At 44.5% G+C, this 27,982-nt stretch overlaps 1 protein-coding gene and 1 long non-coding RNA gene across 5 annotated transcripts; one reads left to right on the plus strand and one right to left on the minus strand.

The window, feature by feature from the left end:
• Positions 1-10,289: 10,289 nt before the first annotated feature.
• Positions 10,290-10,686, minus strand: LOC310836106. Its single transcript, XR_014559864.1, has 2 exons — positions 10,563-10,686; positions 10,290-10,405 (listed from the first exon to the last, which is right to left on the minus strand). It is a non-coding gene; the product is annotated as an uncharacterized lncRNA (long non-coding RNA).
• A 40-nt stretch (positions 10,687-10,726) lies between these two features.
• On the plus strand, positions 10,727-27,358 carry TENT5D (terminal nucleotidyltransferase 5D). Of its 4 annotated transcripts, none has more exons than XM_083722385.1 (5): positions 10,732-11,088; positions 17,748-17,872; positions 19,920-20,056; positions 20,740-20,829; positions 26,064-27,358. In XM_083722385.1, the coding sequence occupies exon 5, from the start codon at positions 26,080-26,082 to the stop codon at positions 27,256-27,258; it is 1,179 nt and encodes a 392-aa protein (XP_083578511.1). In that variant the 5' UTR covers positions 10,732-11,088; positions 17,748-17,872; positions 19,920-20,056; positions 20,740-20,829; positions 26,064-26,079; the 3' UTR covers positions 27,259-27,358. The 4 variants fall into 4 exon arrangements, with proteins under 4 accessions (XP_083578508.1, XP_083578511.1, XP_083578509.1 ...); XM_083722383.1 differs by lacking the exon at positions 20,740-20,829 and adding an exon at positions 13,763-13,906 and having other exon boundaries at positions 10,764-11,088; XM_083722382.1 differs by lacking the exon at positions 20,740-20,829 and having other exon boundaries at positions 10,727-11,088.
• Positions 27,359-27,982: the final 624 nt, after the last annotated feature.

The raw sequence follows: 27,982 nt of genomic DNA on the forward strand, positions 1-27,982 counted from the left end.
GTACGATACTCCTGATGGCTTCGCTCACAAGGGTCATAGGAATATGCAAGTCCACTCACTAAGACAAGGTGATAGTCCAGCTTTTCTAACCCACAGCAGGCCACTGGCATAGTGTTACTCTGTTTACTTTTACTGAACTTGCTAGAAAGACAAGTTCTTAAAATGGGAATGTGAAATTGGTTGTGAGGGGGATTCCACAAAACAACATAAAATACAGCAGCATAAAATACAATTCAAAGAATACAGCTAGAAAACAGCATTTACAAATTAATAACTGAGGACAGGGAAATTACTTTGCATATGTATGTAACAACACTTTCACCTAGGGATGGTGATTTAGCAACATTTATAACGTTACAGATTTTGGGTACCAGAGTTTGGGGGTGCAAAAGTGCCCATAATTCTAAGAGTGAATGTTAGAAATTAGCAAATGTTAGGAACTACTAAATACTTGGAGTCTTCACTTTGGAGAGAGCTTTGCAGTAGGGGGCGGGAATGTAGGTTAAGCTGGTTTGCCAGACCAGGGCATCACCTGGGATGGAAGAAGTTAAACATGACAAAGGTATTGGTGACCCACCAAAGGAAGATGCTTGAATCTGTGAAATGAGGTTTGCCAGAGTAATGTGGACATAATGCCACACAGGAAAAAATGGTGTCCTTTAAACACACACACACACACACACACACAGAGGGAGGGGGAGAGAGAGGGAGTGAGTGAGAGAGAGCACACTGGAGAAGGGGGGTCATGAGCAGACAGAAGAAGGAGTGTTGCATTTTGCAATGTGTTTTGGGAACAAGAAAAAGGAAGTGGGGAGAACTCAGGGGGCAAGGACAGATGCCATGCAGAGTGGCTGGAGACATGCTGTGGCAGAGGCACAGAGATGGAGTTTAGGATGCCTCGGAAGCTGCTGAACTGCTGTGAAAGACAAGCCCCTCTTCAGAGACAAACAATGTAAACTGCACTTCCTCCATCTGCACCCATGTTGTAAATACATGTTAAACCATATTTCTCCACCATGCCTTGATCCCCAAGGGGAATACAAGCCTGGGTGAGTGCTTGGAACCCCCTGGAATCCTGCAGAGAGTGATAGTGGACCACAACATTTCCAGCAATGTGTTATATTTTTAGGTGTACACCTAAAGGAATTGTGAATGAAATATTTGCAATTTTGTGGGAGAGAGGGGAACCCAGGTGGCTCCAGTCTGAATCTGTTGCTGCTGATAGTGATGCAGTCCTAAACACAATAATTAGGAATATGAATGACTGAATTAGATATTCCAGCTGTTTGACCTGTTGTAAGTCAGCTTTTTATATACGCCTCAGTAAGCAAGCTCAGGACTGCACTGTTGGAAGCTGTTACTCATTCTCTAGCTGCCCTATGCATTTGAAAAGTGTTGTCAAGTCTTCTCTGTGAGAAAGAAGCCCAGATCTTTCAACATGTGTTAACATTCTCCAGACCTGAAATCTGGAGCTGAGGACACATGATGCTGACTAATAGGCCATAGCCTGTAGGTTTCGCTACATTATGTTCCCAGGCTGGGAAACAAACTCAGCTCTCTACACAAAATATCACATCCCTTTGTATGATTCAGTAAGATGACATTCCTGTTCTCTGAACATGGCAGATGTGCCCCAGGTAATTTTGTATCCATACAGCTCTGTTTCAATTGAGTCTCTTGACAATGGATGTCTAAACACATTGAGCTGTTTTTTAATAATATGGCGTAATAAGAGCAAGCTTTGAAATGAAGGTATGTAAGGTGCCCTGTGTTGTTCCTTAGTGGCATGGGTATTACTAAGTCTGATAAAACTATTTATTTCCTCTTTTAATGGGGGTTTAATGAATTGCACAGTTTGCCATAAAAAGCTACAGCACTCCACAGCTGTAGTTGCTCTATGGTCCAAATGACTGCCCTTTCCTTTGGTTTAAGCCCCACCTGTATGGTGCTCAGCAACAAGCACTCTTTGATAGGCAGGAACACTGTGCTTTGACCCCCATTGAGTTTCAATGTGAAAGTAAAAGACTAATAGCATAAGTAACAGAGAAACATGGCTTTTGTTTAACATAATGACTTGTTGTAACCGTAGCTTATTCATCATTGCCCAGCTGGTCCAAGGTAGTTGATTCATTCATGAGTAATATTTTGGACACAAGGCATCCTGAATCAAAAGGCAAGCCTCTCTGTTATCAGACTGGTTGCTTAAAGATGGCCTGTTTTGGAACACTGGTTCTGATGGCTTGTGCACATTTATGGTGGTGGGGTTCTACAATGGCCAATGTTTACTGAACATTCATTCTTACTGGTTTGCTGGAAGGCTATGTGGAAAAACCAGACACTAGTTATTCCACACTTTTCTCTGCATTTTCTCATCACTTACAGCAAAAGGGCTGGTTCTGCGAGGAGAAGAATAATAGTTGTACAGGAGTGCCAACTCCATGGGGACAAACTGCCTTATGCCAAGCCAGACCATATACAGCGAGGCGGGAAAGTATTTGATCCCCTGCTAAATTTGCCTGTTTGCCCTCTGACAAAGAAATGACCAGTCCATAATTTTAATGGTAGGTTTATTGTAGCTGTGAGAGACAGAATAACAACAGGAAAACCTCCAGAAACCCAGAAGACAAAAGTCAGAGATTGATGTGCATTATAATGAGTGAAATAAGTATTTGATCCCCTATCAACCAGCCAGATGTCAGGCTACCTGGTATCTTCACTGTATGTAATGAGCTGAGATTAGAAGCACCTTCTGTAAAGGAGAGGTCTTACCTGTAATCCCAGCTCATTACAGTGCCTGTACAAAAAACACCTGTCAACAGAAGCAATCAATCCAGCAGATTCCTTACTAGCTACCATGACCAAGACCAAAGAGCTGTCCAAGGATGTCAGGGACAAGATTATAGACCTGCACAAGGCTGGACTGGGCTACAAGACTATTGCCAAGCAGCTTGGTAAGAAGGTGACAACATTTGGTGCAATAATTCACAAATGGAAGAAACACAAAATAACTGTCAACCTCCCTCGGTCTAGGGCTCCATACAAGATCTCATTTCGTGGAGTTGCAATGATTAGGAGAACAGTGATGAAGCAGCCCAGAACTACACGGGGGGAACTTGTCAATGATCTCAGGGCAGCTGGGACCATAGTCACCATGAAAACAGTTGGTAACACACTACGCCGTGAAGGACTGAGATCTTGCAGAGCCCACAAGGTCCCCTTGCTCAAGACAGCACATGTACAGGCCCATCTGCAGTTTGCCAATGCACATCTGAATGATCCAGAGGAGAAGTAGGTGAAAGTGTTGTGGTCAGATGAGACCAAAATCAAGCTCTTTGGCATCAACTCAACTCGCCGTGTTTGGAGGAGGAGGAATGCTGCCTACGACCCCAAGAACACCATCCCCACTGTCAAACATGGAGGCGGACATATTATGCTTTGGGGGTGTTTTTTTGCTAAGGGGACAGAACACCTTCACTGCATCTAAGGCATGATGGACGGGACCATGTATCGTCAAATCTTGGGTGAGCACCTCCTTCCCTCAGCCAGGGCATTGAAAATGGGTCAAGGATGGGTATTCCAGCATGACAGTGACCCAAAAGACACAGCCAAGGCAACAAAGAGTGGCTCAAGAAGAAGCACATTAAGGTCCTGGAGTGGCCTAGCCATCAAAAATCTGTGGAGGGATCTGAAGGTTCAAGTTTGGCCACCAAGTACTAAGTCATCTTTTGCAAAGGGATCAAATACTTATTTCACTCATTATAATGCACACCAGTCTCTGACTTTTGTCTTCTGGGTTTCTGGGTTTTTTCCCCCTGTTGTTATTCTGTCTCTCACAGCTGCAATAAGCCTACCATTACAATTATGGACTGGTCATTTCTTCGTCAGAGGGCAAACGGGAAAATTTAGCAGGGGATCAAATACTCCCCCCCCCCCACTGTATGTATGTAGGAGAGGGTATATTAATTTCAATTTATCTTGCAGGTCTCCATGTGTATGGATTGTAGAGAGTTTTAAAATCCCATCCTTGGCAGCGCACTTAAAAGCATAGGAATTAGGCTGTGAATCTGCAGGTATAGGGCGGTATATAAATTCAGTAAATAATAAATAATAAAACCTTGTTTTGAGCAAGTCCAGCTATGAAGTAAGCTGGATCCCTTTTCTTACACTAAAGAATCAGGCAACACTTGTAAAGTAAGTTTAAAAATAAGATTCACTTACTTGCATTGGTTCACAGCAACTATGCAGGCAAAATACTTTTATTTACAGTATAACCAGCTTCAGGCAGCTGGAGCAAACATCTGCATCCAACAGTGGTCAAAGGAAAAGAGAGAACAGAAAGAGCTATATGCTTCTTCCTCTCCAGGAAAGGAAGGGGAAATGTCATCACACAGAGCCCTTGCTACCAGTTGTATTCCTGTGATCTGAGTATCTGCCCATCAGCAATACAGCTCTGTAGCAGTAGCCTCTTCCTTGTTAACTATAACAAGAATACACATTTGTTAAGTTTGGCTGCTAATCTCCCACAGGTCCTTCTAGCTCAGTATTGTCTACACTGACTGGCAGTGACTATTCAGGGTTTCAGTTCTCCTAGCCCTACCTGGAGATTCTGATTCCACCTGAGACCTTCTATAGTACATTCAAGGCAGTTCTACTACTGAGCTACAGCTCTTCCACTTTAATTACAGTCTGAACTTGCCAGTATGCAGTGGGTCCCACCTGGAAAGTAGCAACAGTCTGGAATCATTATATTTAGTGTACTGATTATATTTAGTATACTATGTTACATTATATCTTTCTTTCTTGTGGTTTTTCTTTGCACTTTTTTCTCTCTTTTTCTTTTCCCTCTTCTCTTCTGTAACCTTCGATGCCTCCCTTTCCATGGAGGCACAGATTGCAGCCATAGCAAAGGTGGCATTTTTCCATCTCCGCTGTATCAAGCAGTTGGTCCCTTACCTTTCTCGTCCTGATCTGGCCACAGTGATCCATGCAACGGTCACCTCCAGGATTGATTATTGTAACTCGCTCTATGCGGGGCTGCCCTTGAAGCTGACCCAGAAACTCCAGTGGGTGCAGAATGCCACGGCAAGGCTCCTTACGGGGTCGTTGCCACGGGATTACATTAATCCAGTGCTTTACCAGCTGTACTGGCTCCCGGTGGAGTACAGGGTCAGGTTTAAGGTGTTGGTTTTTACCTTTAAAGCCCTATGTGGCCTAGGACCCATGTACCTATAGGACCACCTCTCCTGGTATGCCCTGCAGAGGACCTTAAGGTCCACAAAAGACAACACTTTGGAGGTCCCAAGTCGCAAGGTGGTTAGATTGGTCTCAACTAGGACCAGGGCATTTTCAGTACTGGCCCCGACTTGGTGGAACGCTCTGTCACAAGAGACTAGGGCCATGCGGAACTTGACATCTTTCCACAGGGCCTGCAAGACAGAGCTGTTCCGCCTGGCCTTCAGTTTGGACTCAATCTGACCCTTATGTTTCCCTCCTCTTATGGTTTTGATCTATGGGCTACTATTAAAATGAGGCTGCATTTTAAATTGTATTTTTAACCTGTATTTTAAATTGGTTTCCCCAATTATGTTTTTATTGTAATTTTACTGGTGTTAGCCACCCTGAGCCTGGCTCTGGCCGGGGAGGGCGGGGTATATATATATATACAATCACTTTATCTTATATAACTGAAATTCTCTTAATAAAATATTATTAATAATGAAGTCTGGAAGCTGCCTAAAGCAGTGAGAATCACAGATGAATTGTATGCTAAACGCTTTACAGCATGGTGGCTGGCAGTTTCTGGTATGCAGTGCTCTGAGGATGACCACATGCCAGCAGTGTGTGTAGCTACAGCAAAAGCAGGTATTGCCAATCCACAGTCTTGCATGTACACAGCACACAAGTGTTCTTACCACACATGAAGTAGACACATATGCAGATCACACATGCAGGCCACTTGCTAGCCCGTCTGTGGTGTCATAACTGGCTAGGATTGGAGAGAGTATTGGTCTAAAAACATCTGGGGACCCAAGGTTCAAGAGCATTAGTCTGTGACACCAACAACGCCCATCATCCCTGACCATTAACTAAGTTGGCTTGGGACTGGGGGAGTTGTAGTCCTATCACATTGGAGACCTGAGGTTCAAGAACACTAATCTGCTGTGATTCTCCAGAATCTCAGACCGATGCCTTTCCCATCCACTGCTACCTGATCTGTTCAAGTGGTGAAGCCAGGGTCTGGACCTGGGACCACCTGCATGCAGGGTGTGTTATCTCTCCCTTAGCTTAAGCCCCATCTCCCTGCCCAATGTCTATTGGCCTATTAGAAGTGTTTGATAACATTTCAATAGTACAGTAGTATTAACCTGAGATATGAGCCGTCATCCCTCTTGCATCACAGTTCCTTCATTATTTCCTGTCACCTTAAGTCGGATATAAGCAGAGAGAGAAGGCAGGATGCATTCTGCACCCCCGCCCATCAATTCTCAATCCATAACAGAAGAAGAAGTGGGCATGATACCTGATGTGCTTGCCAGTATTTACAGAGTTTTCAATCTCAAAAGTCAGTAAGGTGGAGTTTTGGCTGCAAGAAGTTCCTGCTGCAAGAAGTTCCTGAGGTGGTTTTAAGTTACCCAAAGAAAGGCCTGGAAAGTACAAACCTGGAACTTGAGTGTGTGGTAAGAATTTACTTCTACCTCACTTTTTTCATTACCCAGGTGAGAAACAACCTTTTAAATAAAACACAGAACCAAGGAAATTAATTCAAATCCAGCGAGGGAACCAGCGTTTATTGTAACTATTGCAATAGGTCAAGGCTCAACTTAACGTGGTTGTTATAGCTAAACTGCCAGTTAAGAAGTCTGCCACAAGGAGAATTAGAACAAGGATTCACAGGGAGAGAAACCAACAGAGTCATAAAACACCAAATATCTTTCTACATACGTAAAGAAAGGTTACAGATCAAAGAATATAAAGTTGCATGACTTCACACTGGTATCAACTTCCTTGGTGTGTTTCAAAACATGTGGTCTCAGCCTGCAACTTATCTGGCAGGTGTCTAGACAACCAGGCTTTCCCGTATCTGTTCCTGGAACCTCTTGAGGCGATGCTGGTGCTAACTCACAACATAGGAAAATATCCTATCATTTGCGCCGCTTTCAGGGTCAGATAGGAGAGATGGAATGCAGTGAAGGGGGGAGGAATGAGTGCCACAAAATGCAGGCACACATAAATAATTCATGGATGCATTCTGGTCAAAGTTTAAATGCAATTAATATTGGAACATTTTAAAAATAAATTTAAAAATCTGCACCCCTGGTCTCTAATTCTTATACAGTAGTACCTCGGGTTACAGACGCTTCAGGTCACAGATGCTTCAGGTTACAGACTCTGCTAACCCAGAAATAGTACCTTGGGTTAAGAACTTTGCTTCAGGATGAGAACAGAAATCGCATGGTGGCGGCGCAGCAGCAGCAGGAGGCCCCATTAGCTAAAGTGGTGCTTCAGGTTAAGAACAGTTTCAGGTTAAGAACGGACCTCCGGAATGAATTAAGTTCTTAACCCGAGGTACCACTGTGTCAGGAGGGAGTTTTCTTACTTATAAAAATATTTGAATGAATAGCTCTGTATTTCTAGAAGTTGCCTCAGTGACTACGGCTTAGCTGGCCTTGGGATCCATTAATGGCTACAGACTATTGCTGAGGAACCTCAGGCTTTCTGGACCACAGGTAGGCAAATTAAGGCCCGGGGGCCGGATGCGGCCCAATCGCCTTCTAAATCCAGCCTGCGGACAGTCCAGGAATCAGCATGTTTTTACATGAGTAGAATGTGTCCTTTTATTTAAAATGCATCTGTGGGTTATTTGTGGGACATAGGAATTCATTCTTTTCTTTTTTTCAAAATATAGCCTGGTCCCCCACAAGGTCTGAGGGACAGAGGATCGGCCCCCTGCTGAAAAAGTTTGCTGACCCCTGACTCTGGACAAATGCACCCCCCCCCCAGTCCTCTCTGCGTGGCCCTCAGAACTTTCCCCAGGTCATACTCAAGCCACACCCTCTAGGTTACAGAAGGGATCGGCAACGTGCGGCCCATGGGCTGGATGCGGCCCACGAAGACCGTTTTACCGGCCCATGAGCTGAACAGAGCTGCCTGCTCAGTGAGTCCCCTGCACGCTGCGCTAAACCGGCATAGCACAGGGACTCGCCGAGCAGCACCGGAAATTGCATCTGCACACATGCAGATACAGTGGATGCTCGGGTTGCGAACGTGATCTGTGCGGGATGCACGTTCACAACCACAGCATTCACAACCCACAGTGGCACATCTGTGCACATGCGGGTTGTGATTCAGCGCTTCTGTGCATGCGCAAAGTGCGATTTAGCACTTCTGTGCATGCGCAACCACCGAAACCTGGAAGTAACCCGTTCCAGTACTTCCGGGTTTTGGCGGTCCGTAACCTGAAAAATGCAACCTGAAGTGTTTGTAACCCAAGGTATGACTGTACTGGAAATCACGTCTGTGCATGTCCAGACGCTGAAAATTGCTTCTGCGCAGGTGTGATTTTTGGCATCTGGGCACGCACAGAAGCAATTTCCGGTGCCGCAGACATGCGCAGATGTGAATTCTGGCATTGCACTGTGCCTGGGATGGCCTGGGAATCTGATTCAGAGGCTGAACCGGAGGAATCCCAGCCTGCACAGGAGTCCCCGCCTCCAGGGCCGGCTGAGCCAGGGCTGAGCCAGGGCAGGGATTTGAATCTGAAGGGCCCTCACCTGTGCTGGATCCTCAGGAGCAGACACCAGCTGAATCCGCTCTGGCTCAGGAGGTGATCAAGGACCCATTGCCTGCAGGTGCTCCTCTCCCAGCCCTGTCAGGGGAAGATGAGGTTGCCTCTGGGTCCAGTAACCCTCCAGCCTCTCCTGAGCTGCAAAGGCTCAGGGCAGAGAGGTGGAGGGAACTAAGTTCTCTCAGGAGGAATGCTTGCCTTAAGGCCAGGGAAGGCGAGTCACCTGGGGGCCGGGACCACCCTAGGCCTTAGAGGAGATAAAGGCCAGTCAGCCCAGTCCCAGGTTGCAGGAGCAACATCGTTGGAAACCTGTTCCTGTCAGCACCCTGACCTGCTCTCCCAGAGTTCCTGACCATGCCCGGCTCCTAACCTTGGACCCCACATCGGCCTCGGACCACGCCACACGGTAACCCCCCAGGACCAGCACAGTGTCAGTCCTTTCCACGGACAATCTCCGTGGGAGTGATCCAGTCCATGGCCGGTAATGGGCTTCAGACACAAAGCGCATCGATGAGGCAGTCTTGAAATACCAGCTCTCCTCAATTTCTAGTACAGTGGTACCTCGGGTTAAGTACTTAATTCGTTCCGGAGGTCCGTTCTTAACCTGAAACTGTTCTTAACCTGAAGCAGCACTTTAGCTAATGGGGCCTCCTGCTGCTGCCGCACCGCCAGAGCCCGATTTCTGTTCTTATCCTGAAGCAAAGTTCTTAACCTGAAGCATTATTTCTGGGTTAGTGGAGTGTGTAACCTGAAGCGTATGTAACCTGAAGCGTATGTAACATGAGGTACCACTGTAATAGATCATGGATGGGGAACCTTTTTCAGTCTGAGGACTGCATTCTCTTCTGGATAGCTTTTTTGGGTTGGGGGGCACTTGCCAGTGGTGGGCAGGACCAGAGGTAAAATAGGACAGTCAACTAAAGCAAATTTTACCTTTGCTGAGTAGTCTTGTTTTTAAACACGCACACATCTCCAAGGTGGCATGAGATGATAAGAAGACATTCCAGATAGGCAACTATCCTGGTAAAGGTAAAGAGACCCCTGACCGTTAGGTCCAGTCACGGACAACTCTGGGGTTGTGGCGCTCATCTCGCTTTACTGGCCGAGGGAACCGGCGTACAGCTTCCGGGTCATGTGGCCAGCATGACTAAGCCGCTTCAGGAGAACCAGAGCAGTGCACGGAAACGCCGTTTACCTTCCTGCTGGAGAGGTACCTATTTATCTACTTGCACTTTGACGTGCCTTCAAACTATTAGGTTGGCAGGAGCAGGGACGGAGCAACGGGTGAGCTCACCCCTTCGTGGGGATTCCACCTTTTGATCTGCAAGCCCTAGGCTCTGTAGTTTAACCCACAGCGCCACCCACAAATATATTGGAGGAGGATGCAAAATAAGGCTAGTCAGAGGCTGTGGCTCAGGGTTCGGCAAGGTTTCTCAGAATCTCAGTTTCGCCGGGCTAGCTGTGGTTTCCCATTGGTGAAAACAATCATACACCACATATGACCTGAATCTCTCTCTCTCCTCTTTATTGTAACCCACAATAATTATGGCTTGAAAACAGGTGCAGGTGCGTCAGGATGTCCTGCTTCAAGCTGAGCCCTTTCTCGTAGAACTGGGAATCCTTTGAAAGAAAGAAAAACCACTGGTTCCCCCCCCCCCCGCTTTTTTAAAATGCCGGTAATTTTTTTAAAAAGAAGAAGAGAAGTGGGGTCCCTGTGAGATGGGAAGCCTTAGACGGGAGTGAAATTAACCAGGCAGAAACTGACAGGCTAACTAACCAGGCGGATCGCTGGGCTTCCCCCTTCCCTGCGCTGGGGGGTCGGGTGTCCTAACGCCCACGGACTCTGTCTGCCGCCTCCCACGGGCACACAGCAAGGAGGAAGACCCATTAGGCAGCCCCACCTCAAACTGTGTGACGCGGAGTTGCCATGACCACTCTTTTACGCTACAACGGCTGAGGCAGGGGAGAGGCGCGGGGCGCATTTCAGCACCGCCGTGGCCGCGGACAGCAGCCTCGGCGCCGAGTCTCCGCTCTTCTTTCCCCCCTCCCTCCCCTCCCGTTCCCTGATTTCGGGCTTCCCTCCCCCCCTTGGCTCCGAGGGGGACTGGCGGGAGGCGGAGCCCTTGTGGACTTATCTCTCCCCCTGGCGCCCTCACAAGCTCCAGCTGATCCATCCCCGAAGGGAAACGGAGGGAGGACAAGGGCTGTGAGGGGTGCGCCTTGCCATTCTCTCGCCTGCAGGCTTGAGGGACGCTGAGGGGGAGAGGGGGACCAGGATCTACCGCTTCCACGAGGCCAACTCGGTAAGTGCTTGACCGAGGCAAGGAAGCCGAGGCAAGGCAAAGGTCTACACGAAGGGGTTTCTTTTAAGGTAGCTCAGAGGCATATATTTCTGGAGTTGCCTCTGGCGCTCCAGGTTGTTCGTTGTGGTCGTTCGTTGTTGTCACCCGCATAAATGTGCGTGGCATTCAGAATAACACTAGAGCGTAAGGAACCTAGAAACTATACCCTCACATAGGATCTGTCTTTTGGACGTAGTTCTGCATATAGTTCTATAGAGACGGAGGACAGCGCGTCCGTGCATTCGGTTGTTTTCGGGGCTTGGATGAACCTCCTTGAGGTTTAGCAGCCCAGCAATTGTTTGACTGAGCATATCTCACTTTTGCCGAGTTCTGTAAGACCTTTGGCCGCATCCCATCAAAGTGTCGGGAGATGCTCAAGTTCCAGTGAGTCGCATTGTTTTCTAGCCGAGTTCCATTGGTTTTCCGTTGGTTGCAAGGAAGCGTGTGTTGGAAGTGTCTAACTTCTGTTGCTTTGTCCTCATCCCCCGAAAATGGAAAACTGAGGGATGCTGTCTTTGAACATGGGAATTCCATCCGTAGCATATAACGTGGAAAAGGGAAGAGGGAAGGAGTTGATGCCGTAGCTTGTGCAATTCTTTACTATGTGTAAAGAATCCCTGGGTTCTGTGTAGTGTCTGAGATCCCCGTATCTTTCGGACTTTCTAGAGCGTCCTTAGAAACTACCCGGGGTTGACTTTTTGGATTAAAAAATAGGGGCTGGTATATACTAACTGGATGTTCTATGAAGTGTGCTTTTAAAAAAATGTTTTTATTGAAGTTTTTCTTGGGTAACGAAAGTACATACAGCGTCTCTGCTTTCAGTTGATAGAGTCCTTTCTGTGGATCGTTTACATTCAATGTTAGACACTAATGTTATAGACAGTATGAGGTTCGGGAAGAAGAGAGGTTGGGGGGATAGAACGGGGAAGAGAAAAGGGGGGGTAGTAAACTTTCGTTATTTTACATAATCTATGTGCAAGGTTTTTGTGTCAGCGTCATGTGGGTCGGTCCCCCCCATTCATTTAAAGCCTGCTTTTGAGTAAAAATGTTCATAACTATAGAAGGTCTCCAGACTGCAGGACTTCCTAAATACTATTATAGATCCTTTGCAAGATGTGCATGTGGGCTAAAGAATCCTTGAGTCATGTATAAGTGCTATAAAAGACCATCTGAGCTACAGAGGTGTGCACATGTTGAAGGACTAGGCATGCTTTATAATCTTTAAGTAGTATATATAAGCACTCTTTCTCCCTCTTGCTCGCGTGCTTTGGATACTATAGGAGTTTTACATTTTCTGTGGGAACTCTCGATGCTATAGAAGATCTGCCCTTTGCATACTGATTTCATGAATTATGTTCTGAAGTTTTCTACAAGGTTTTGGGAAAGCTATATTGTGTAGGTAAATGTCATTCTCTTAAAGAGTTATACAAAATCCCTGGACATGGATTTGCATAAAAGGTTTCTGTCCATGTAGAACCCCTGAGCTTTATATAAGACCCCAAATTAGGGTTGTCATGTGTCCTCTTTTTCCAGGACATGTCCTCTTTTTCCGGGGTACGATTTGAGACAAATTGCATTTATTTGCTTTGAATAGCTGTCATAGCGTCCTCTTTTTTGATCTTCAAAATATGGCAACCCTACCAAACTAACAACCATTATATTCTCCAGTCTTTCTGGATGCTGTATACTTCTTGAGCCTCATATATAGTCCCTTGGCAAATATATGTTCCCTTTTGCTAAATGGCTTCTAAAGCACTATACGTTCTAAAAGTCCACCGACTACCTTTAGTTTAAAATAAATCTGCATAGTTGTAAGTATATAAAATGGTGAGTGCTATGACATTATTCGTCCCTGGGACTAACTAGGAACCTGTTGAGTTTTGGATTATGAGACTTCTCAAGATACATTTGGATTCATCAGTGGACTGTAGACTTATTTTATTGAACCTGCAAAACCCCTTTATATATGCAAAGTCATATAATTAGTCCATTTAGTCCATGGTCATTTACTATTAGAGTGTTAGTATGGTGTAGTGGTTAGACTGTTGGATAAAGCCCTGGGAAATGGAGGTACAAATTCCTATTCAGCCACGAAGCTCACTGGGTAATGTTGAGCCTGTCACTGCCTCTCAGCCTAACCCAACTCACAGGGTTCTTGTGTGGATGAAATGAGGGGGAGAACCAGGTATGCCACCTTTAGCTCCTTGGACAAAAAGATAGGATGTAAATGCAATCAATCAATATACTCGGCAGAAGTTCTTCAATGTCTCTCAGGAAGATGTCTTTCCCAGCCCCTCTACTTCACTGAAATTGAGACTAGTACCTTGCAGATATTAAGCATGTGCATTTAGCACTGGTGCTTTTGGCCAAGTTGGGGTTTTAGAACCCCAAAATCTGCTAAGATCCGTGGGTCTCTTTAGAAAAGTATTTCCAAGCTCTGAATAGTTCCGGATGCTAGAGAGATCTGACCAACCCCTTTTCTGCCCTAGAATTTCACTTGTGTTACGTGATACTAGGAAGGCTACTGAATTCTTATATCATGGGGTGTGTGTGTGTGCATGAGTGCATGCAAGTGTGTAAGCAGTGAAAAACAGGGGCATTTGCTTCTAGAGTTGACATAATTATTCAACCTTAGGTCTTCAGATGCTGTTGGACTTCAACTCCCATCACCCCTGACCATCAATTAAGCTTGCTGGGGATGATAGGAGTTTTAGACCTCTGGGAATCCAAGGTTCAAGAGCACTTTCTATAACATCCATTGCCACTATTGTCCTTTAAAGTAGGTGGCCCACCCTTACATTTATTTTCTCTGTAGTGGATGTCTGTGGGGGGTGGGGTGTGTGTGAAATAAATGGTTTTATGAGCAGAAGTCAAGGCAGTACATTTGCCTTTCACTTATTCAACTTGCACTGTAAACTCAGATTTCTAGCACTAATTCTTGAATAACGTCCTATCCACAGGGTCAACTTTCTCCTGCCACCCTCTCCCCCATTTTTCTTATTTTAGCCATCCCAATGTGCTTCATTCAGTCCTTTCAAGTTTGTCATGCCAATTCTCCCCATGGTGCTTTGATGGCAATAAATTTTCATAAATGAATCATTGGTCAAAATGATTTGGTTCTCTGAGAAGCTGTTAGAAGCTGGAGAGAGATGTTGGAATAATTTCCCCTTACAGCCACAGGTGGGTTGAGGCTGTATAAACATTTGGCACTGAGGGGCAAACGAGCTAGAGTTTCCGCCTCTAAAATTATTCCATGTTCTTTATTTTCCCCTTCTTTTTATATGACTTGAATTGTCTTTATCTTGTCTCTGTGCCCCCAAAGCCTACAATGAATCAGCAAGCTGAAAAGAGCAGTCACTTTGATGAATTAATCTGCATTTTTGTTTCTTAACTGTTTATTATTTTACCATAGCAGGAGCTATGGTTCAAAACAGCAACATTGACTCTAAACAGCAACATTGACTCTAAACAGCAGTATTTATTTTTGTTGCGTTTCCCAGCCAGTTAGAAAGCAAACACAGTTTAAACTGAACTCAGATGGAGAATTTGCTCTGAAGCTTCAGAAGGGGGCTCTGCTTTATAACTTGTGTCATAGTGCAAAAGCTAGAAAGTACTTCTTTCTGAGCACACAAACAGTGAGTGAATTGCCACATCCTAGCCAATGCAGACTGCAATTGCTTTTCCACCTGAAGCAATGGTATTAAAAAGTCCACTAATTTTCACCTCCATCTGACTCCACACTAGACCAGGGTAGAGAAATTCAGACCCAGGCCTCTCTGTATGACCCTTGATATATTTCTAGGTCCTATCTGCTTTCCACCCTCCCACCCAACCTCCTAACCTTGACTGAGTGTTTTCGTCTGGCTAGAATACATCCTAAAACTCTGATAACGACTTCTGCTTGCCCTGACAGAGGAGACTAGTCTATTGTACAAAGCAAAGATGGACATTCATCCCACTGACCACTTTTGTCTTTCACCCTGCCAGTCACTGCAAGTGGACCCCAGAAGGTTGCCTTAGAAGGAATTGCAGTTCTTTAGTTGAAAAAGATTCCCCACTCTTGTTTTAGACTCTGAAATTCATGGTCTTAAACTTGAAGGTGGGCTATAAGTGAAAGTGGTGGGATCTGCAACAAAATGTTGTAATATGCCTGTGTTCCTTTTAGGGCTTCAGAGGTCCAGCAGCCATGCTTTTGCACCAAATACTGCCCACTCTACCAGCCAGCCAGCATCCCATGACCATGGTCACTGAGCTTTACTTCCTCCGCTTTGTCCCTGCTTCTGCACACTTTGGAGTTCACTGGCGTCTGCTGGTACCTCTCTGCTGTCTGTGGATGGTGCCTTTTTTACTATGTAAAAATATCCATATTCATTGAATGAGCTGGCTATTCATACATAGCAGGGGTAGGAAACCAAGTGTGGCTGGCTGGTGGGCTGGATCTTGACCTCCCTCAAACCCTGCAGGCCATTCTGGCAGGGAGATAAGGCCAACCACCTATCAATCTGCTGAAATCACCAAGACATGAAGAGAAATATTTTCTTAGCCTGTGCACAAAGCTTAGCCTCTATGAAAGCTATTTTTAAAAATTTGAAGGGCTGTGCATAGGCCCCCAGCCGACCCTGTGGCCCAAAAATCTGCAGCCCCTAGATTTACCTTGTTCCTGCCCCAGGAACATTACCTGAAGCAATGCAGAACTTTTAAGGGAGTCCACCAAAGCAGTTTGTCTCCCAGGTAGGGATGTTAAATAAAAGACAAGACCAGGGAGTATAAAATAAGGCACCCAGTAGTTCCCTAGTTTATTCTACTGCAGTAAGTCAGCACCCATAGAACAAGTTTGAATGGAACTGCCCCAAACAAGGAGACTTCATACATTGGCACAATATACATTTTCTATCACAGGGTTAAGTAAAGTTGCTATAAAGTTGTTGAGCTATTTTAAAGGAAATTCGTCGGGGGGGGGGAGCCCACTTGCAACACATGGGTTGACATATGTCCAGATTTAAGCGATTCTCACCCAGACACTGTTTCTGATGGCAAAATTTCGGCAATTTCCAGGAAATTCTGGATTTATGGCTTTCTTATAAACTCATGCAAGGATCCTTCTCTTTGTACAGGCACTTGGTTTTCTGGAACATATATATTGGGGTGATTCTGCTTTGTGAAACAAATTTAACAGGTGTTGGGGGTGTCTTTTGATACCTTCTACCTAAGGGCGTGCAAATCCTGCCAGAGGAATTCTGCTTTGTAGTTTGATTTCTGAATCTTAAGCCAGCTGCTTCTGCAGAAAGCCCTGATTCCATTGATTTCACATCCTTCGCTCAACATGATCAGCTTCTTCTTGCTGACAGTTAATGACCCTGGATAGATTGACACAAGAAAGTTTTACACCTGTTTGCACTGCTTTGTGTTTTCTGGTCTTATTACAGTCACATAAAGTTAGTTGTGCAAGCAATGTTGCCATCAGGGTAGGACTTCAGAACAGAATGAGCAGGGCAGCCCTTAAACACAGCAGGACCAGCTTTCTACATTTTCAAGTAACTGAAATAGAGCATATTTCCACCTAAAGGATACATCTCAATACAATTAAGTCTACAGTCCAAAGTCACCTAACTGCACCACTGTCTGCTGGTGTTGCTTCAAAGTCTGTTTCAGTTGCATTAGGAAAGAGGATAACTGCTAGAACCGAAAAATCACAATGCTGCTACTTTTTCCTATGGCTAGAATGGATTGAAATGTCACTGCTGACGTTATTACCATGCTGCTGGAAGACGAGGAGAGAATGATGGATGGGGCCAAAGTGAGGAGCTTTGCTTCAATATGCATTGCAAGCCTTTCCCACCTGTAGCATAAATAAGATTTGCTGAATGCCATTGCCAGTTGCTTCTGCGTGAAGGTGTGGCTCAGCTTTCTTAATGACCATGCTAAATCACTACAAAGCTTAAATGTGAAACTCCCATCTGCCAAGCAACAGTTAGGACTTATTCACAAGACCACGTCAGTAACAATGCGGCTGTTAATAATCACCATACACAGACATCCCCTTCAAGTGTTCCAATTGTTCCAGGACATCCCCAGAATTACAGGAGCCATCCCAGCTTCTGATTTGATCCTGGAATGTCCCATTTTGCTCCTCTAGTGTTGCATCCACCAAGCTCGGGGAGGAGGATAAGCCGGCGCTAGCAGTTGACGCTGGCACTTGCAGTGCTGCTGCTCACTCACGCAGGTCAGCTGATTCATGTGAGAGCATGGCACCAAAAGACACGTGCTCTGATCTTCATCAGAGGAATGTTGGAAGGTGTGTCTGGAGGTTACAACAGAGGAAGCCATGACTGTTAGGATAGTATGATATGGCTTTAGATATATAGTGCAGATGGGGCCAAGCTTAAGTCATTTCCCCACCATAACATTTAACACACATTTCAAGCACATGGCTTCCCCCAAAGAATCCTGGGCGCTGTAGTTTACCCCAAACACTTGTGTTTGACAAATCACTGATCTCACATATGTCTTTGAAGGGCAATGTCATGAATGCAAGGTTAGGAACTTGTCCATAACTTAGTACAGCAGGTTGACTACTCAGGTTTCAAAAAGGCATGTTACTGTTTGTTCTTATCCCACAGCATTTCATTGGGAGGTTCACGCTTTCATCGGTGACAAGATGTGCATTTCATATTTTTGCCAAAGGATCCAGTGATTCATCACATTGACTCTTCGGCAGTGCATACTTGGCAAAAATCCAGCTATCGTAAGTTTGAATCTGTTTATTTCTCAGTGGAAACTCTGCTAAGAAAGTTAAGCTCTTGCAATAGGAGGTAGAAAATATATACGGAAGCCCAATTGTAAGTTAGATAACAGTGTGCAAGCTTTCTGGGTTTCATCAGGAAGAAATGTTCAGGTATATTATTTCTACCCCAAGCTAATCCCACCTTCTTTCTGTCTTTTGGGGCAGAGGACACATCTGAACAAACCTCATCAACCAACAGGTGTCTCAATAGGAGCTTGATAAATTTGATTCCCCCCCCCCCAGCTAGCAAAACTGGAGGGGGGTGTATGTCAGGCTGGAAATACTACCTCTTACTTTTCAGAGCATGATCTGTGCAAAGTTAAAGGCCACCACAGATTTGGAGTGGGGAGAACTGGAAATGGTGTGTGTTTATGGGTGTGTGCATATGCATGTGTACATGTGTGTGAGAGGGGGGCATATGTGGTGAGTGTATGTGGTCTGAAAGTATAGTGTGTGTATGTATACGCTGGTTACTCCCACTGCTAGAATATGGCCCTCAGAGAGGTGGGTGCCTAGCAATGTGCTTAGAAACAATAGCCAGTCCTGTTCTACACAATGCACTCAAGCACAATAGGACTTTGTATTATATGAATGTCATTATTGGGTACTAGGAAGGTAGGTTGGGGAGAACATGGCCTCTGTTGTAGAGATCATTGAATGCTAAAAAATTGGCCTATTTTTATTTATTTAAAAAGAGCAGTTACCTAGTCCTCAAGAGCCCTTTTCTGATTATTGAAATATGGGAATACTCAACATAGAATCATAAAAATGAAGAGTTGGAAGGTACTCAAAGGATCACCTAGTACAACACCCCCACCCCCACTGTAATGCAGGAATCACAGCTGACATACGGTCGTCCAACTTCTGCTTAAAAATCTCCAAGGAAGGAGAGTCCATCACCTTCTGAAGAGGCCTGTTCCACTGTTGAACAGCTCTTACCACCAGAAAGTTCTTCCTCACATTTACCTGGAATTGCCTTTCTTGTATTTTGAATCCATTGGTTTGGGTCCTACCCTCTGGAACATCAGAATGCAGACTAATAACATAAAGAAAAACACATAGAACAGGAGTGAGGGCACACCTTTTGTGTCTACTCCTGATCTCTACGCATTGACCATTCCATTGTGCATAGAGCCTGAGGAAGTGGTAGGTGCAATTTGATGCTCTATAAGGTTCCCCATCAATGGGCTGAACAGCTGCACTTATTTAATCTGCACATGTGTAGACTCCATTCAGAAATAAACAATATGTGGAAGTCAGAACAGGAGTCAGAATAGCAAGGGCATTTCTGCTCTCCCTCCATGTCTACTATGTATTTTGGAAAGTTGTTTGCATTTGGACACCTCTTAAAATATTATAGCTAAATTTTTCATGGTGGTTCCTGAGCTAAAGGAGTAAATTTATATTTGGATAGAACTGGATGCCACTTTAAATCAAGATGGTGGGCTGAGCCTATCAAAGCACCAGTGATTTGAACCACTGATTTTGAAACTGAAGTGCGCTTTTTATGTTGTTGTTCCTTATACTTCCCAAACAACAACAGATATGAGGCTGTTAGGAATAAATATTCCCAGATTTCCACTGTATGAAAAAGGGTTCAGAATCAGATGGGAGGGGCCTCAGAAACAGTATGGACAGATTCTGTCCAGTGCTTAGCTATGTTTTTATGAGCAGTCACATTTTGTAGATATTGATGTTTTAGTTTGGTTGGGTCTGGCCATCACCATGTAACTTGATGGCTTGGTGCTATTTGCTTCACATTTCTTCTGAAGTGGGTGGGAAGTGCTAGTTTACCCAGAAGTAAGTACTGCTGAGTTCAATGCAACTCTTAAATAAGGCTGCTTAATATACTAAACAAGGCTTAGTATTAATGTTCCCCATTAGTATTGCTCAAAGTTTGTGTGGAAGACGCTGCAATATTTAAGGCAACTTAAATGCATTTTTAAAGGCTACAAAAATACAGTTAAATAAAAAAAATGCACTGACTGGAGAAGTTATCTCATACCAGATCCATCCCACCAAGTACTGTCTATCCTGAGTAGCAGTGGCGATGCAAGTTCTCCAAGGACAGAGGTCTTTTCCATCACTCGCTGCATCATCAACTACCAAATCTACTAACCTGGAGAAGCCTGGGAACTCCTGCAGGTAAAATATGTGCTCTATCTAACACACAGGTATGGCCCTGGTTACAAATAGAATAGTATATAGTAAAAATAGAATAGTATATAAAAATCCAGAAGACAGGAGAGTTAAATACCATCAAAATATTTGCCAATGTAAACCAGCTTTAACCTGGTACCTAAACAATGCTAATGGCGGCGCCTGGTGAATGTATTTTGGGAGCAGCATTCCATAATCAAGGAACTGCAAGAGAGGGCCTTGCTCCTGGTAAATGTCTGTGTGATTCTAGCCACAGCTCAGGGGTACAGAATATATTTCAGCCAGAGGGCCACAGTCCCTTCTGGGCAACCTTCTGAGGGCCACATGCCAGTGGTGGGTGGGGAAAAGCAATTAATGTACCATATTTCCCCCCTTATATGGTAGGCTAGCTTCTATACTTACTATCACACAACTCTCTATCTGCCACCAAGGAGCATTATCAGGGTTCAGGGACACATTCAAGCCAGGCAACAAACACGCAAGAAGGGCAGGGCGCATGAAGGGTGTAGCCTGTGGAGAGGACCAGACAGAGAGCCCTAGAAGGCTGCATTTGGCCCTTGGGGCCCAAGGTTCTCCACCCCTGCCATAGATGAAGTTATAACCAGGACTTGGATAGCTACCTAGTGGCCTTCTGTTCAGGCTAACAACCTGGCTAATGCTTGTTTCAGATGGTAGAAAATCAATATTGCGTATTTCCCCAAGACCATTGGCTTCCAAGCAGCTGACTCTTTTTCTCTCTTCTTCCTGCCCCCCATCAGGTAGGTTAGGGGCATATGGTTTTTGGTTACCATGAGTCTTGTAAGAGATATAGGATGATAATGGCATGGAAAGCTTGCAGCAGCAGTCCATGTACTACCATGAGATAAGAGAGTAAACAAACAACCGCAGTACGTATGTTGAAATTAGCTTAATGGAGCATGTCTTCAAAGCCCATGATTAAAAGAGATTGGCTCTAGCCTGCTTCCATTTCTTACACCCTGGCTCATGTGATGTAGTGAGGGCCAAGGGTCTTTTTGTGTGAAGTTGGGCGCATGGCAATGTGTTCACATGCCCCACTTCTACAAGGTAAACTGCCAGGGAGCATTTGAGGCACCACATTAAGAGTGATGCAGGTAGAACCGATGGATGGTACCCCTGTGGCATTGTCAATACTTAAATTTGTTAGGTCCATTATAGGATCATGTGTCCTGGCATGAATTAGATGCAGTAAACTCTGGTCCATGGGCAAATGTGGCCCTGCATCATGCAGAAAGTAGATCTGAATTCACCTCTCAACAGCTGATGGGTGGTGAGTTGAAATGTGCTAGATCAGCTGTGCATCTGAGTTCCCCAGGCAGAACTTGATTGCGCAACTGTATCCCTGCAGAAAGCAGTACTGCTCAGTACTTTGCATGGGATTGGCAAAGCCCTTGCACTGTCATTTCCAAGTGCTTGAAAACTGCTGCACAAAGTACTTTGGCAGGCGGGAAGGGCAACGCACCTGCCAGTCACTGCCCACCATCAAAGCTGGCCTGTTGAGGTAGGATTGGAGATTCCCTGGCAAATCCTGAAATGTGTTTAATCATTTAGGAGCATTTGTATGCTACTTCAAGGCAGCTCACAATGCCCACTCTTCAGAAGCATCTCTTGATGCGATGCTTGAAGCTGCCTAGAATGACTCATATGAATCATAATGAGCCCAAATCTTTCTTGCAATCATAGACACAATTGCCTAAGAGTATTTGAGCACATCATGATTCATATGGTGCATTCCAGGTATCTTCAGTCACTACATCAAGAGGCATTTAACATATTCCAGAGGACTCTTCCAAATAGCAAAGTGGATGATTTTCTTAAATTTGTATTTATTTTATTTTTAATTGTTCAGACATATTGGGGATATTTTAGCTAGAGGATTCTGGAATTGTAATATTCTTAAATGACTAGGAAAGCTAGGGACAATGTGGTCCTAAATGTTCTTAAAAGGTAAAGGGACCCCTGACCATTAGGTCCAGTCGTGGCCGACTCTGGGGTTGCGGCGCTCATCTCGCTTTATTGGCCAAGAGAGCCGGTGTACAGCTTCCGGGTCATGTGGCCAGCATGACTAAGCCGCTTCTGGCAAACCAGAGCAGCACACAGAACACCGTTTACCTTCCTGCCAGAGTGGTACCTATTTATCTACTTGCACTTTGACATGCTTTCGAACTGCCAGGTTGGCAGGAGCAGGGACTGAGCAACAGGAGCTCACCCCGTCGTGGGGATTCGAACCACCGACCTTCTGACTGGCAAGTCCTAGGCTCTGTGGTTTAACCCGCAGCTTACTCAGCAGTAAATCTTATTGAGCATAGGAACTTTATTTCTCAAATACACTTCAGAGTGCAAGCTAATTTTTGTCTCTTGCATTGAACCTAGTGGAGGCTGGTTCATATAGACTGAATGAGGGATTACCCCACTAGCTCCAAAACACCCTCAGCCTACTGCATCTGCCTGCTTTCTTGCCCACTGGTTATCAGCCTATAGTCTAAGTGCTGCTGTTATAGAACACGGTAGAGAGGAGACTAGGCTATGTCATTGGCTCTGGCTCCTCCTACTGTTGAGCCCCCCTGTCTGAAGCCTACCACCAGCCCCAATGGCCATTAGTCACCACTGATTAGACTAGATGTTTCAAATTCACCTGAGCATCTCTACATCTCTCCAAATTTAGGCTACACCCATAACATTAGAATTATAAATATTGGTTTGTTAAAGAAAGTGTTAGTGTGGGTTTCAGTAGGAAGGAAGAGAGAATACCCTTAATTTTTGTTGGCACGAAACCAATGTTTGCTAGAGCTAGCCAGGTGCTTCTGCACTGTCTAACTTGCAAGGCAACATGAAGATTGCATCTCTGTAGGCCTAACACTTCATGCCATGCACCCATTATATTGGGTTTCCATGGCAGCAAAACACCTTTTCCAGGTGTCTCTCTCTATATGTCATCTCCACTCTTCCTCATCTCTGTTTTCTTGCTAGAGACGAGCCATTCTAAGGCACAACTTAATTTCAGAAACAAAATCTTGAACTAGGTGCCTAAATTATTTAATTTAGAAAAATAATATAAAGATGAAAATGTGGGGCAGGGAGAAATAATTTTTCATGTGCAAGGATACCTATTTGATACAATTAGGGATACGTCCTAGGGGAGAAAAGGACAGCCAAATAGAGTCAGTTGATGTCTTCTGAGCTCTTCTGATCTTCCACCCATGGAGATGCTCTGCGTTCCTTATACAGTGGTACTTCAGGTTACATACGCTTCAGGTTATATACGCTTCAGGTTACAGACTCCACTAGCCCAGAAATATTGCTTCAGGTTAAGAACTTTGCTTCAGGATGAGAACAGAAATCGTGCTCCGGCAGCGCGGCGGCAGCAGGAGGCCCCATTAGCTAAAATGGTGCTTCAGGTTAAGAACAGTAAGTATGGACCTCCAGAACGAATTAAGTACTTAACCTGAGGTACCACTGTAGTAGCAAGCACCTTTGAATCCACTTCACTCCACCTCCAAAGAGTAATTGCTGATTCACATCACCCTGAAACAAGGCTACTATGCAAGCTGCAAGGTATTTGAGCTTGGGTGTGCTATGAAATAACTGTAGGTTGTGTCCAATGCTAGTCCTACTCAGGATAGACACATTGAAATCAATGTTCATGGCTAATTTCAGTTCATTAATTTCAGCAAGTCTATTGAAAATGAGAAGTTCAGTGGGTCTACCCTGAGCAGAACTTAGTTGGTTATAACCCAGTATCATTGTATCTTTGTGCAAGTTTGTCTCTTTTCCCCACCACACAGGGTATTGCTTCACTGCTCCACTACAAAGACATCTGAGTCAGACACAGTTCTGCAAGGCTGTAGATTGTATTGAGATGCCTCACCATAAACTCCTATTCCAAAAACACCACAAAAATAAATATAATTTTTATATATAAATATAAAAATAATTTTAAATTACTTGATAAATATGTGCAGTGAGGGAAGAAGGCTACCGCTCATTGGACGCTGGTCTTTTGGGGCAAATAGGGTACTGCTATATCAATCTTAGTATGTCCTCTGCCTACCCCCACCTGCCTGCCTTCTTTCTTTCAACAACTGAGGTGATAATCCCTTCGTGTCAGCTTGATCCTTCTGCAGCTCAGTGTTGCCCTTTGTAAAACTAAGCAGGGGAGAGGATGATAACAAAACTAGAATTAGTGGGCTCCACCTGTCATTGGCTCTGGCTCTTGTCCATCTCTTGTTGGTCTCCCTTTCTTATGACCTACCAGTCCCAACAGGAATCAAACACCACTGCCCTTACTCAGTGGTCGATCACATGCTTTGCATGCAGAGAGACCCGTGTTGGGTCCCAGACAGTTCCAGTTAATCAGATCAGCAGATAGTGTCAGGAAATACTTACTTCTGCCTAAGGCACTAGAGAGTTGCTGCTCTTCAGAGTTGACACTACTGGACTGGATGGTCAAATAGTCTCACATAGTATCAAGCAACTTCCTACTCACCTAAAACTCCATTTTAGGTATCTACTGGTATGTACAAGATACTAGAAAAAGCCAAATTGTCATTACTGTTCATTGTCATCTCCCTCTCCACCCTGCTTCCCATTCCCCAATCAATAATCAGGTGTTCACAAAATATAAAGAAAGGCAAATTTATTTTCCACTTTGAGTAAGAGTGCTCTAAGCCAGTGTTTCCCAACCTTGTGCCTCCAGCTGTTTTTGAACTACAACTCCCATCATCCCTGACTAGCAAGACCAGTGGCAAGGGATGATGGGAATTGTAGTCCAAAAACAGCTGGAGGCACAAGGTTGGGAAACACTGCTCTAAGCAACATTTATTTCTTATTCTTTGAGGGGAAACCGGGCCAATCTTTTTTTAAGAAATGAAATGAAATAAAAATATAGCGCAGACAATTTATTGGACAAGAGCACAAAGATTACAGATCCACAATATCAAGATGATTCCTTGAATGTAAATAATCAATGCTATAGACATTACAGAACATTTGTTATTATTTTTAAATCAACTTGCATGTTTGCCATATTTGGTTGTGTACTTAATTACTGTAATTTCCTCTAATTGCACAGTACTGCAATTTCCCTTAATTACATTCATAGTGTGCATACTTAAAATCACAACACTGGGGCACTTAATTTTACAACAACCCGTAATAAACCTCCAGGAAAACAATGCCTTCCCAATGTTGTGTTGGAAGCATTAGAAACCTGACATTCTTTTGGATTTCCCCCCTTGAGACACACACTTTTTGATGGCTGAGATAGATAGATAGATAGATAGATAGATAGATAGATAGATAGATAGATAGATAGATAGATAGATCTACCTACCTACCTACCTACCTACCTACCTACCTACCTACCTATCTACTGTAGCAAAAAATAATAATACAAGCTCCTAATACTAGCCATGATGGTTATGATGTATCTCCACTGTTGGTATGCCTGTCTATGCCCATTGCTGAGCATCACAAGTGGTCAGTGTGCTGCTGCATTAAGATCTTGCTTTTGAGCTTCCCATAGGTTTGATTGGCCACTGTGAGGATGGGTTGCTGTACTAGGTGAACCATTGGTCTATCCAGGAGGGCTCTTGTTATGGTTTTTCCCCACACAACCATTGTATTTATGAGTGAAGAGTAGGATTTTGTCCACTGTTGGTACCTCTGTGAACTGCACGTTCAGTGATAGCTGTAACAAGGACAGCCTTAACACACACATAGTGAGCAGTAATTTTGGGGTCAAGGTTTATGGCCATAAGGCATGATTCTATCGCCTCTCTTCCAATGTAACTACTGAATACATGAATGAAGGAACCCCTCTCTAGCCAATTAGATTGGGTGGGTAGGACTTCCTTCCAAACCCGAGGTGGGGCAATCAATCAATTCCTGTGCTATTTGTCATGTCATTGAAATGCTTGATCTGTCACTGCTTTTTAAGATGTCTCTGACTTCTTCCTTTGTGTTTTCCTCTTAGTTTACCAGCTAATTTCATGATGACTGAGGATTTAGATCCAAGATTCAGTTTTCTCACTTGGGATCAGATTAAAATACTGGATCAAGTGTTAAGTGAGGTGATCCCCATTCATGGCCGAGGGAATTTCCCGACGTTGGAGGTGAAGCCAAAATACATCATTTGTGCCGTCAAGGAGCAGCTGATCAAAAATCAGATCGCTGTCCAAGACATACGCCTGAATGGCTCCACAGCAAGCCACATCCTTTTAAAACAAAATGGTCCCAGCTACAAGGACCTGGATATCATTTTTTCTGCTGAGCTTCGAAATGAGCATCAATTTCAGGTTGTGAAGGAGTCTGTCCTTAATTGCATCTTAGACTTCTTACCAAAAGGTGTCAACAAAGAAAAGATCACAGCAAAGACAATGAAGGATGCCTATGTGCAGAAGATGGTGAAAGTGTCTACAGATTATGATCGCTGGAGTCTAATCTCCTTGACAAACAACAGTGGGAAGAATGTTGAGCTTAAATTTGTCAACTCTCTCCGACGGCAGTTTGAGTTCAGTGTTGATTCCTTTCAGATAATCCTCAATCCTGTGTTAGATGTCTATAGCAATGCAGATGGTGAGCTGTCAGAAGATTCTAATTTGTCCATCATTGCTGAAAGCATGTATGGAGACTTCGATGAGGCCATGGAGCACCTGAAGTACAAACTGATTGCCACAAAAAAACCCGAAGAGATCCGTGGTGGAGGCCTTTTGAAATATAGCAACCTTCTCGTTCGGGATTTTAAGCCAGTAAATGAGGCAGAAATTAAATCACTGGAACGTTACATGTGTTCTAGATTCTTCATTGATTTCCCTGATGTAACAGAGCAGCAGCGGAAGATTGAGTCATACTTGCGCAATCACTTCATTGGGGAGGGGAAGAGCAAGTACGACTACCTGATGACTCTGCGTGGGGTTGTGGACGAGAGCACGGTCTGCCTTATGGGACACGAGCGAAGGCAGACACTGAACATGATTACCATCTTGGCTCTCAAAGTGCTTGGAGAGCAGAATATCATTCCCAATGCAGCCAATGTAACATGCTACTATCAACCTGCTCCCTACATCAGCGACAGGAACTTCAACAATTATTATATTGCTCCTAGACAGCCACCCATTATCTACCAGCCCTATTCCTTTCACATTCCCATGCAAAGTGGCATGGTGTAGCCAACCACAAAACCTCATTGCCTTACATCATTGACCAACCTTTCCCTAGCCCCCCCATTCCCCTGAGGGCTCTTCAAAATAAAGCCCATGTTAAAGCAAATTTTCCTATCACTTTTGATTTTCAGGACATCTTTTTTTGGGGTGAGTCTGTGCATGTTGCCAAACATTGGCCTGCTACTGAAATATTGTCCTACGTATTGAATGAACTGTGTGCTGGAGTTCATGTGAGATTCTCAGCAAGTTTCCTAAAACAGTTTATGTGCACCCTCATGTTTCTCTCTGTTTTGCAGCAATTTGGCCAGACCACCAATGTTGCCAACCAAGCAATAGTATCTTACAAATGGCACAAGCACTGAGACTAATGTTGTGTGCCTGGACCGAAATGCAGAAGTTTGTGAGTTTGGCTACAGCATCAAATCTACACTCCTGCCTTTTGTTCTTTTGTTACAGTGCTGTGTTGCTACTAAGAGACTAAGAGGCAAAACTCGCACAAGGCATAGGGATGGAGACTGGAATATATTATCCACTTTTGTGACAGTGTGACGCTTCTGGAGAAAGCTGGCAGTGTCTAGTCTAAACAAGCAGATATAGGAGATAGGCATGAAAACAAGACCTTGGGCAACTCCAGCGGAACACTGATGACATAAAGTATTCTCCATTTAACGGAGCTACAGAAGTTGTTGCCTCTGCAGGGAGCACAGCCAATTGAAGTCTTATGTAGGCT

The sequence above is a fragment of the Podarcis gaigeae genome, assembly GCF_964106915.1.
Source record: "Podarcis gaigeae genome assembly, chromosome: Z".
NCBI classification, from domain to species: Eukaryota; Metazoa; Chordata; class Lepidosauria; order Squamata; family Lacertidae; genus Podarcis; species Podarcis gaigeae.

What these genes read in the sequence shown, in the direction of transcription:
- TENT5D (XM_083722382.1), top strand. Translation starts at nt 19,962, where the DNA reads ATGCAAGTTCTCCAAGGACAGAGGTCTTTTCCATCACTCGCTGCATCA. An exon ending in AAGCCTGGGAACTCCTGCAG is followed by an intron (nt 20,057 to 26,063) that starts GTAAAATATGTG and finishes TTTTCCTCTTAG; the next exon opens with TTTACCAGCTAATTTCATGA.